Source organism: Salmo salar, chromosome 11, assembly GCF_965601325.2.
Source record: "Salmo salar chromosome 11, fSalSal1, whole genome shotgun sequence".
Lineage (NCBI taxonomy): Eukaryota > Metazoa > Chordata > Actinopteri > Salmoniformes > Salmonidae > Salmo > Salmo salar.
The window spans coordinates 5,613,819-5,626,284 of record NC_138301.1 but is presented as its reverse complement, the minus strand read 5'-3'; the positions used below and the strand labels follow the sequence as shown (position 1 = coordinate 5,626,284).

Genomic DNA, 12,466 nt, shown 5'->3' with positions numbered 1-12,466 from the left:
TCCGAAGTCGGTCCCTCTCCTTGTTCAGGCGGCATTCGGCGGTCGACGTCACCGGTCTTCTAGCAATCGCCGATCCACCTTTCATTTTCCATTTGTTTTGTCTTGTTTTCCCACACACCTGGTATTCATTCCCTCATTACATGTCATGTATTTAACCCTCTGTTCCCTCTATGTCTGTGTGTGTAATTGTTTATTGTTGAGGTGTGCACGCTCCCGGCTGGTTTGCGCCGGGTTAATTTTATATCCCGTGCTTTGTGGCAGCCCGTACCCTGTACTTGTGTTTTTGTACTTTGTGCTGCCTCACTGGTTCATTGGGCATTTGTTTTGTGATGCAGTTGCGTTCTGTGCAAATGATTGCCTTAGTAAAGTGCTTTGTCCACTCATCTCTGCTTTCCTGCGCCTGACTTTGATACACCAGCTACACTCACCTCTTGACAACAGTATGTAAATAGTTCTATTGTATGTTTGTTTGTTTGTACAAATGTTTGTTTTGTTTGTATTGTCATGATGGATAATATTTGTAACGTGATCCTCCGTTATATGTGTATTGTATAAAGTGGAAGATAAATAGAAATGTTGATCACATCCCAAAAATATTTTCACATGACCCTCCCATTATACTGTAAAATAAGTTGCACACCTTTCCCACTCATACAAATAATGTTTACGACCACAAATAACAACTGTAGCAACCTGGTGTTTATAAATGTGGATATCGACTTTGCCCCTTCAGTATGCTTTTGTGGCACGGTCGATGCCACTCAGGGCTACGGGACAGAAAGGTTGAGGGTTTGCCGACCACCACGGACGAGCTCCCTCTCCCTGCCTGTTTCATTACACTACGATCAGAGCCGGCTGCAGACAATGATCAGCTAGGTGGAAATCTGATTTTCAACATTTTGATGCCATATTTATAAATATATAAAAAATATGCAGCGAATATTCCACCAACAGGTTTCTGTGCCAATGCACCACACAACCAATAAACAAAGCACACCAACTTCGGCACATCAATATTATGGTTTGCATTTTCAACACCAGAATAAATGGACAATGAAAATCTCAACAAACAGAAAATACATCCCTCCTTACTTTATAGGCCTACCCAGTATCGAATGCTTGGCTTGACAATCTCCGAATGTCATTAAAATTTTTGGTGTGTTGTAACAGATGTCTCTTTCCATTCATCAAATGGCCTATGCATAGTTTGGATTGATTGATTTTATTTGTCAGTAAAAAAACACCATATATACAGAAGTATGTGGACAGCCCTTCAACTTAGTGGATGTGTTGTATAAAAGTGTATAAAATCGAGCACACCCATGCAATTTCCATAGACAAACATTGGCAGTAGAATGATCGTACTGAAGAGCTCAATGACATTCAACGTGGCACCATCACAGGATGCCACCTTTTCAACAAATCAGTTCGGCAAATTTGTACCCTGCTAGAGCTACCTCAGTCAACTGTAAGTGCTGTTAATGTGAAGTGGAAACGTTTAGGAGCAACAACAACTCAGGCACGAAGTGGTAGGCCACACAAGCTCATAGAACGGGATTACCGAGGGCTGAAAAACGTAGCGTGTAAAAATTGTCTGTTCTCAGTTGCAACACTCACTACCTAGTTCCAAACTGCCTCTGGAAGCAACATCAGCACAAGAACAGTTTGTCAGGAACTTCATGAAATGGGTTTCCATGGCCGAGCAGCCGCACATAAGCCTAAGATCACCATGCGCAATGCCAAGCGTCGTCTGGAGGGGTGTAAACCTCGCCACCATTGGACTGGAGCAGTGGAAACGCATTCTTTGGAGTGATGAATCACACTTCACCATCTGGCAGTCCGCCGGACGAATCTGGGTTTGGCGGATGCCAGGAAAACGCTACCTGCCCGAATGCATAGTGCCAACTCTAAAGTTTGGTGGAGGAGGAATAATGATCTGGGGCTGTTTTTCATGGTTTGAGCTAGGCCCCTTAGTTCCAGTGAATGGGAATCTTAATGCTACAGCTTACAATGACATTTTAGACTATTCTGTGCTTCCAACATTGTGGCAACAGTTTGGGGAATGCCCTTTCCTGTTTCAGCATGACAATGTATTTTTTTTCCTTCGATCAGTGTGGAAGAACTTGACTGGCCTGCACAAAGCCCTGACCTCAACCCCATTGAACGCCTTTGGGATGAATTGGAACGCCGACTGCAAGCCAGGCCTAATCGCCCAATATCAGTGCCCGACCTCAGTAATGGTCGTGGCTGAATGGATGCAAGTCCCCATAGCAATGTTCCAACATCTAGTGGAAAGCCTTCCCAGAAGAGTGACGGCTGTTGTAGCATCAAAGCGGGGAACAACTCCATATTAATGCACATAATTTTGAAATGAGATGTTCGACGAGCAGGTGTCCACTTATTTTTGGTCAGTGTACATATACACTGAGTGTACAAAACATGCTATTTCCATGACATAGACTGACCAGGTGAATCAAGGTGAAAGCTATGATCCCTTATTGATGTCACTTGTTAAATCCACTTCAATCAGTGTAAATAAAGAGGTGGAGACAGGTTAAAGATGGATTTTTAAGCCTTGAGACAATTGAGACATGGATTGTGTATGTGTGCCATTCAGAGGGTGATTGGGCAAGACCAAAGATTTACAGTAAGTGCCTTTGACCTGTGTAGGTGCCAGGGCACACCAGTTTCAGTGTGTCAAGAAGTGCAACGCTGCTGGGTTTTTCAAGCTCAACAGTTTCCCGTATGTATCAAGAATGGTCCACCACCCAAAGGACATCCAGCGAACTTAACACAACTGTGGGAAGCATTGGAGTCAACATGGGCCAGCATCCCTGTGGAACACATTCCACACCTTGTAGAGTCCACGCCCCGACTAATTGTGGCTGTTCTGAGGAAAAATATTAGGATGTTTTGTGCACTTAGTGTACACACAGCACAAAGAGTTTTAAAAATGACAAGGATTGCACAATTAAGTCTGGTACTTATTTCCATTGTAGTAATTCTTTCTTTTTTACATCAATAGACACAAAAAATGCTCAATTTCCATTCAATTTGCGACAGATTTTCATGCGAATATTCTAAAATCTGCACATTTTACCATCAGAGTTGTATTTCCATCAAATTGAATTGTTGCGGATAAAATTCTGCGCTTATGTAAATAATTAGTGCACATAAAAACAACTTTGCGGTTAAATTCCAATGTACCGAATAAAAAATACAAATTAAATGGGTTTCCATTGCATATGTGTGGTATGATTGTTAATTAGACTATTGCAGATCTGGGCAATTGACCCACCTACCGGGGTGGCAGGTAGCCTAATGGTTAGAGTGTTGGGCCATTAATCGAAAGGTTGCTAGATTGAATCCCTGAGCTGACAAGGTAAAAATCTGTTGTTCTGCCCCTGAACAAGGCGGTTAACCCACTGTTCCTAGGCTGTCATTGTGAATAAGAATTTGTTCTTAACTGACTTGCCTAGTTAAAATTAAAAGAGCAAATGTAAACCAGGGGAAAAATGCACTACCCTTCCCTGTGCCCAATAATAAAAAACACACACAACCCTCCCCAAAGCATCAAAAATAAGTTTGAGAACCCTCCCCTATTTTGGACCACCCAAGTCAATTTCTGTCCCTTTCTCAAATGACATTTACTCAAGTAGATGGAAAAGTAGCCCACTTGAGAAAAGTACAAATTCCACCCAGTGCCTACACCCTTGCACAGTTTTCACATTTTGCTGCCTTAAAATTTTATCTCAAAAGTTCTTAAATGTGATTTTTTTTCTTATCGATCTACACAACTGACTTCACATTTTAAAAGTTGAAGAGAAGTTAACACAACAATTGAGCCTTTTCTTCTTAAAATAAACTGTTTAGACAATTCAGAAGCGAGGTTGTTGATTCTGCTCATCACAAGTCCTCAGTGTCAGTTCCCCAAAATAACACTGGTGCTTACAGAGGGAAAATGATGCGAGAGGGACTCAGTCCAGATGGAAGTGTCCACCCTCAGAATGCAGAACAGCAGCACACACACCCACGCAGCCCTATTATCTTTATTTAAATTTTTTACGGAAAGTAGATATTGGACTAAGCCTTGAGGGGGCTTAGTTCAATAGGCTCAAGGCTTAGTCTAATATCTACTTTCCATACTGATATTTATATAATACGCTTCTGTTCTAAATAAAATGGCTTCAGAGAAGGAATCAAAGCCACTAACCACTGGAGTCCCCTATGTCAGTCGTCCCATTTGTGTCAGTTGTCCCAAGTCCTGCAGGTCATTACAGAATATAAGTGCTAGATGTAGGAGTGAAATTTAGAGAATTGAAAATCATGCAGTGTACAGATGACTCCTCATGAAGGTATTATCTCAAATCGTTAGTCATATTGCATAGGCCCTAATGTACTACATTGCTGCTAAATAAGAATAAATACTTGTTTTATATAGCTAATAGAAAGATAAATAAGTAATGCTAACCATTCTACAGAAAGTTAAGAAGATAAGTGGTGAAAATACATTTGTCAGTATTAATACCTCTGGCACGTTGAATGTCTTTGTCTTGGTCATCTTTATCCTCGGGCTCCCCATCATCTTTAAGTTGGGCCCTCGATCCCAGTCTTTCAACCATCTTAAAGGGAATTGGAACATTTATCTTCCTTTTGACACCAGCTTTCTTGCTCTCACTGTTGTTGTTGTTTTCATCATCATCATCATCATCATCATCATCATCATCATCATCAACAATGATTTCAGAGTAATCCCCATCAGTATCAGGAAGTTGGGCCATTTCTTCAATGTCAGCCACTACATCAAGAACATCGAGCTTTTCAGCTACACTGACATCAATATATTCATCTTCATCAATTGACTGTTTCAACTCTTCCTCGTCTTTTACATAATCTTCATGATCTTCGTCACCAAGTTCAATACTGGCATTAGATCCCACTTTTCGAAAGAACTGTTTTTGGATCAGCACATTTATTTTGGTGGTGTATGTCTTGGCTCCAACTGAACTGTCTTCATTGTCAATATCTTCTCCATCTTCAACATCTTGATCTTTGACGTCAAAGTCATGGGTATCACCCTCCTCTTCATCTACCTCTAAGTGATGAACCTTCTCCTCTTTCTCCATCTTCTCTTCTTTCCCCTCATCCTCACGGCCATCAACATTGATTACCTCACCATCCATCGTTTGTTCATGGTCAAGTTCTTCAACATCTCCATCTACATGTGTGACGTAATGGTAACAAATTAAGGGTTTTTTCAAGTATTACATTATTTTCATTAGCAATTTAGGGGCAAGTGGTGGAAGTTGAGCCAATTGTTACATTCAGCATCACTCAGTCAAGAGAAATATAGTATTCTTTCTAACAAAGATATCTACAGTGCCTTAGGAAAGTATTCAGATCCCTTGCCATTTTCCACATTTTGTTACGTTTCAGCCTTATTCTAAAATGTATTAAATCGTTTTTTTACCTCATCAAACTACACACAATACCCCATAATGACAAAGCAAAAACTAGTTTAAAAAAAATGTTTGCTCATTTATGAAAAATAAAAACTGAAATATCACATTGATAGAAGTATTGAGACCCTTTACAAAGTACATTTTGAAGCACCTTTGGCAGCGATTACAGCAGCAATTCTTCTTGGGTATGACACTACAAGCCTGGCACACCTGTATTTGGACAGTTTCTCCCATTCTTCTCTGCAGATCCTCTCAAGCTCTGTCAGGTTGCCGCACAGCTATTTTCAGGTCTCTCCAGAGATGTTCGATCCGGTTAAAGTCCGGGCTTTGGCTGGGCCACTCAAGGACATTCACATACTTGGCCCATAGCCTCTACTGCATTGTCTTGGCTGTGTGCTTAGGGTTGTTGTCCTGTTAGGTGAACCTTCACTCCAGTGAAGGTGAACCTTCACTCCAGTCTGAGGTCCTGAGCGCTCTGGAGCAGGTTTTCATCAAGGATCTTTCTGTACTTTGCTCCATTCATCTTTGCCTGACAAGACTCCCAGTCCCTGCCGCTGAAAAACATCCCCACATCATGATGCTGCCACCACAATGCTTCACCGTAGGGATGGTGCCAGGTTTCCAACAGATGTGACGCTTGGCATTCAGGCCAAAGAGTTCAATCTTGGTTTCATCAGACCAGAGAATCTTGTTTCTCATGGTCTGAGAGTCTTTAGGTGCTTTTTGGCAAACTCCAAGTGTGCTGTCATGTGCCTTTTACTGAGGAGTGGCTCCATCTGGCCACTCTACCATAAAGGCCTGATTGGTGGAGTGCTGCAGAGATGGTTGTCCTTCTGGAATGTTCTCCCATCTCCACAGAGGAACTCTAGAGCTCTTTTAGAGTGACAGTCGGGTTATTGGTCACCTCCCTGGCCCTTCTCCCCTGATTGCTCAGTTTGGCTGGGCGGCCAGCTCTAGGAAGAGTCTTGGTGGTTCCAAACTTCTTTCATTTAAAAAGGATGGAGGCCACTGTGTTCTTGGAGACCTTCAGTGCTGCAGACATGTAGCTCAGTTGGTAGAGCATGGTGTTTGCAACGCCAGGGTTGTGGGTTCGATTCCCACGGGGGGCCAGCACAGGAAAAAAAAAATTAGGAAATGAAATGTATGCGTTCACTACTGTAAGTCGCTCTGGATAAGAGTGTCTGCTAAATGACAAAAAAATGTAAAATTATACCCTTCCCCAGATAGACAATTTCTTCGACCTCATCGCTTGGTCTTTGCTCTGACATGCACTGTCAACTATTGGACTTTATATATGTGTGCCTTTCCAAATCATGTCCAAGTTGTAGAAACATCTCAAGGATGATCTTTGAAAACAGGATGCACCTGAGCTCAATTTTGAGTCTCATATCAAAGAGTCTGAATACTTATGTAAATTAGATATTTCTGTTTTAAATTTTTTATAAGTTAGCAAACATTTCTAGAAACCTGTTTTCGCTTTGTCATTATGGGGTATTGTGTGTAGATTTCTGAGATTTGACATTTTATTTAATCCATTTTATAATAAGGCTGTAACGTAACAAAATGTGGAAAAAGTCAAGGGGTCTGAATACTTTCCGAAGGCAATTTACATATACACTGAGTATACAAAACATTAAGAACAGGTGAATCCAGCTTTAAACCCTTATTGATGTCTTGCTAAATCCACTTTAATCAATGTAGATCAGTGGATCCCAAAGTTTATATAGTCCCATACCCCTTTAAACATTCAACCTCAAGCTGCGTACCCCCTCTAGCACCAGTGTCAGCGCACTCTCCAATGTTTGTTTTGCCATCATTGTAAGCCTGTAATAATATAAATAATAATAATATGAAAATAGTCAATAATTCTGCTCTTAATTTAACCATCTTACATATAAAACCTTACTTGTTCATCAAAAATTGTGAATAACGCACAACAGGTTAATGAAAAGGGTGTGCTTGAAAGGATACACATAACTCTGCAGAGAGTCTCGGTCTTAAACTATTTTCCACACACAGTCTGTGTCTGTAGTTAGTTTTCATGCTAGTGAGGGCCGAGAATCCACACTCACATACAGTTGAAGTCGGAATAAAACTCGTTTTTCAACCACTCCACAAGTTCCTTGTTTACAAACTATAGTTTTGGCAAGTTGGTTAGGACATCTACTTTGTGCATGACACGAGTCATTTTTTCAACAATTGTTTACAGACAGATTATTTCACTAATAACACACTATCACAATTCCAGTGGGTCAGAAGTTTACATACACTAAGTTGACTGCGTCTTTAAACAACTTGGAAAATTCCAGAAAATTACGTCATCGCTTCAGAAGCATCTGATAGGCTAATTGACATAATTTGAGTCAATTGGAGGTGTACCTGTGGATGTATTTCAAGGCCTACCATCAAACTCAGTGCCTCTTTACTTGACATCATGGGAAAATCAAAAGAAATCCGCCAAGACCTCCACAAGTCTGGTTCATCCTTGGGAGCAATTTCCAAACGCCTGAAGGTACCATGTTCGTCTGTACAAACAATACTACGCACGTATAAACACCATGGGACCATGCAGCCGTCATACCGCTCAGGAAGGAGACGCATTCTGTCTCCTAGAGATGAACGTACTTTGGTGCGAAAAGTGCAAATCAATCCCAGAACAACAGCAAAGGACCTTGTGAAGATGCTGGAGGAAACAGGTACAGTAAAAAAAAGGTACAGTACAGAATCTATATCCACAGTAAAATGAGTACGATTTATCAACATAACCTGAAAGTCCGCTCAGCAAGGAAGAAGCCACTGCTCCAAAACTGCCATAAAAAAGTCAGACTACGGTTTGCAACTGCACATGGGGATAAAGATCGTACTTTTTTGGAGAAATGTCCTCTGGTCTGATGAACCAAAAATAGAACTGTTTGGCCATAATGCCCATCATTATGATTTGAGGAAAAAAGGGGAGGCTTGCAAGCCCGAAGGACATCATCCCAACTGTTAAGCATGGGGGTGGCAGCCTCATGTTATGGGGTGCTTTGCTGCAGGAGGGACTGGTGCACTTCACAAAATGGATGGCATCATGAGACAGGAACATTATGTGAATATGTTGAAGCAACATCTCAAGAAATGAGTCAGGAAGTTAAAGCTTGGTTGCAAATGGGTCTTTCAAATGGACAATGACACCAAGCATGGTTCCAAAGTTGTGGCAAAATGGCTTAAGGACAACAAAGTCAAGGTATTGGAGTGGCCATCACAAAGCCCTGACCTCAATTGTATAGACAACTTGTGGGCAGAACTGAAAAAGCGTGTGCAAGCAAGGAGGCCTACACACCTGACTCAGTTACACCAGCTCTGCCAGGAGGAATGGGCCAAAATTCACCCAACTTATTGTGGGAAGCTTGTGGAAGGCTACCCAAAACGTTTGACTCAAGTTAAACAATTTAAACGCAATGCTACCAAATACTAATTGAGTGTAAACTTCTGACCCACTGGGAATGTGATGAAAGAAATAAAAGCTGAAATAAATCATTCAACTATTATTCTGACGTATCACATTCTTAAAATAAAGTGGTGATCCTAACTGATCTAAGACAGAGAATTTGTACTAGGATTAAATGTCAGGAATTGTGAAAAACGGAGCTTAAATGTAGTTGGCTAAGGTGTATGTAAACTTCCAACTTCAACTGTAGGTTCGTGGTTGCAAAGGGCATCAGTGTCTTAATATTGGTAGGGGGCAGTATTTTCACTTTCGGATGAAATACGTGCCCATATTAAACTGCCTCCTACTCAAACTCAGAAGCTAGGATATGTATATTATTAGTAGATTTGGATAGACTAAAACTGTTTGAATGATGTCTGTGAGTATAACAGAACTCATATGGCAGGCAAAAACCTGATGAAAAATCCTACCAGGAAGTGGAAATCTGATGGGTGGACTCATTTCAAGTCATTGCCTATCGAACACACACTGACTAAGTAATCATTATGTACTTCCTAAGGCTTCCACTAGATGTCAACAGTCTTTAAAAAGTTGTTTGAGGCGTCTATGATGAACAGAGACCGAACAAGAAGGCTGGGAAGTTGATGACCCATCAGTTTATTGGCACGCGTTCACGTGAGAGGTAGCTCTGTTCCAAAAAGTTTTTCAAGACACTGGTTTCGTCCGGTTGGAATATTACTGAATTGTCACGTTCTAAAGGCCCTAAAGATTGATGTTTTACAATGTTTGACATGTTTGAACGAACATAAATATAATTTCTTTTGACTTTTCGTCGTGAAATTTTCCGTGCGCTTCCTAGATTTGGAGTAGCTGAACAGAACGGGCGAACAACATGGAGTTATTTGGACATAAAATATGGAGTTTATCGAACAAAACAACATTTGTTGTGGACCTGGGATTCCTGGAAGTGCCTTCTGATGAAGATCATCAAAGGTAAGTTAATATTTATAATGCTATTTATGATTTGAGATGACTCCAAAATGGCGGCTATCTGTATTGCGTAGTGTATTTTTCTGAGCGCAGTACTCAGATTATTGCAAAGTGTGCTTTCCCAGTAAAGTTATTTTGAAAACTGTCAATGCGGTTGCATAAAGGAGATGTTCAGTTATAATTCTTTGAATGACAGTTTAATATTTTAACAACGTTATGACGAGTATTTGTGTAAATTGTAATGCTGATTCACCGAGGGAAAATATTTTCTGAACGTCAGGCGCCAATAAAAATGCTGTTTTTAGATATAAATATGAACTTTATCGAACAAAACATACATGCATGTATTGTGTAACATGATGTCCTAGGAGTGTCATCTGATGTCCTAGGAGTGTCATCTGATGTAGACCATCAAAGGTTAGTGCATCATTTAGCTGTGTTTTGGGTTTCTGTGACATATATGCTTGATTGGAAAATGGCTGTGTGGTTATTTGTGTCTATGTACTCTCCTAACATAATCTAATGTTTTGCTTTCGCTGTGAAGCCTTTTTGAAATCGGACAACGTGGTTCGATTCAGAAGTGTATCGATAAAATGGTGTAAAATAGTCCTACGTTTGAGAAATTGAAATGATTCGATTTGTGGTTTTGAATCTGGCGCTCTGATTTTTTCACTTGCTATTATCGAACTCAGTCCCGGTGACGGGATCTGTAGTAGTAAGAATTAACAGCGCGATTTGCCAAGGCAGGATAGTCTGAGCACAGCCCTATACAGAAATATAGCAGTGGCTTCTGATTAAATTCAATTTTCACAGAACCGCTTGTTGGAATTTTGTTGAGGCTCTCTTGTTCAGATATCGGTAAGTGGACTGGAGGCAGGGCATGAAAGGGATAACAAATCCAGTTGTTTGTGTTTTCCGTTTCGGGAAAGTACATGCTTAATTGTGCACCCAGCTCACTCAGGTGCTTCGCTACATTACATTTGACATTGTCAAAAATCATACAATGATGGAAAGACCTCTGTGTTGTCCTTGTTAATGCAGACAGAGAAGAGCTCCAACTTCTTAATCATAGCCTCAATTTTGTCCCGCATACTGAATATAGTTGCAGAGAGTCCCTGTAATCCTAGATTCAGATCATTCAGGGGCGAAAAAACATCAGCCAGATAGGCCAGGGGTGAGTAACTCATCATCATGCAAGCGGTCAGACAAGTAAAAATGATGGTCAGTAAAGAAAACTTTAAGCTCGTCTCTATTAAAAAAAAACGTCTCAATACTTTGCCCCTTGATAACCAGCACACTTCTGTATGTTGTAAAAGCTTTACATGATCGCTGCCCTTATCCTGTTTAGGATAGGGGGCAGTATTTTCACGGCCGGATAAAAAACGTACCCGATTTAATCTGGTTATTACTCCTGCCCAGAAACTAGAATATGCATATAATTGTTTGATTTGGATAGAAAACACCCTAAAGTTTCTAAAACTGTTTGAATGGTGTCTGTGAGTATAACATAACTCATATGGCAGGCCAAAACCTGAGAAGATTGCATACAGGTGTGCCCTCTCTGACCATTTCTTGGCCTTCTATAGCCTCTTTATGGAAAATAGAGGATCTCTGCTGTAACGTGACATTTTCTAAGGCTCCCATAGGCTCTCAGAAGGTGCCAGAATGGGGAATGATGACTCTGCAGTCCCTGGCTGAAAAACAGTAGCGCATTTGGATAGTGGTCGATCTGAGAACAATGAAACGGCAGCGCGTATGCACGTGAAGAGTCCATGTTACATTTTCAGTCTTTGAACGAAAACAACGTCGCTCGGTTGGAATATTATTGCTATTTATGAGAAAAATCGCATAAAAATTGATTTTAAACAGCGTTTGACATGCTTCGAAGTACGGTAATGGAATAATTGGAATTTTTTTCTAACGATATGCGCCGGCGCGTCACCCTTCGGATAGTGTCTTGAACGCAAGAACAAACGCATCTATTTGGATATAACTATGGATTATTTGGAACCAAAACAACATTTGTTGTTGAAGTAGAAGTCCTGGGAGTGCATTCTGACGAAGAACAGCAAAGGTAATCCAATTTTTCTTATAGTAAATCTGAGTTTGGTGAGTGCCAAACTTGGTGGGTGTCAAAATAGCTAGCCATAATGGCCGGGCTATCTACTCAGAATATTGCAAAATGTGCTTTCACCGAAAAGCTATTTTAAAATCGGACATAGCGATTGCATAAAGGAGTTCTGTATCTATAATTCTTAAAATAATTGTTATGTTTTTTTGTCAACGTTTATCGTGAGTAATTTAGTAAATTCACCGGAGTTTCGGTGGGTATGCTAGTTCTGAACATCACATGCTAATGTAAAAAGCTGTTTTTTGATATAAATATGAACTTGATTGAACAAAACATGCATGTATTGTATAACATAATGTCATAGGAGTGTCATCTGATGAAGATCATCAAAGGTTAGTGCTACATTTAGCTGTGGTTTTGGTTTTTGTGACATTATATGCTAGCTTGAAAAATGGGTGTCTGATTATTTCTGGCTGGGTACTCTGCTGACATAATCTAATGTTTTGCTTTCGT

General features: G+C 40.5%; 1 protein-coding gene across 50 annotated transcripts in view; it reads right to left on the bottom strand.

Annotated features, from left to right (window-relative positions):
- Positions 1-12,466, bottom strand: part of si:ch211-266g18.10 (uncharacterized) — a 244,924-nt gene that overhangs the window by 175,803 nt on the left and 56,655 nt on the right. For 47 of the 50 annotated variants that reach the window (XM_082957684.1, XM_082957672.1, XM_082957646.1 and 44 more), the window contains 2 exons: positions 4,529-5,218; positions 4,214-4,264 (listed from right to left, as the gene is read on the bottom strand). The exons of 2 other annotated variants lie outside the window; for them this stretch is intronic. In XM_082957684.1, coding sequence (XP_082813810.1) covers positions 4,214-4,264; positions 4,529-5,218 — 741 coding nt within the window. The remainder of the gene's footprint in view (positions 1-4,213; positions 4,265-4,528; positions 5,219-12,466) is intronic. One more of the 50 variants, XM_082957674.1, reaches the window with a different exon arrangement.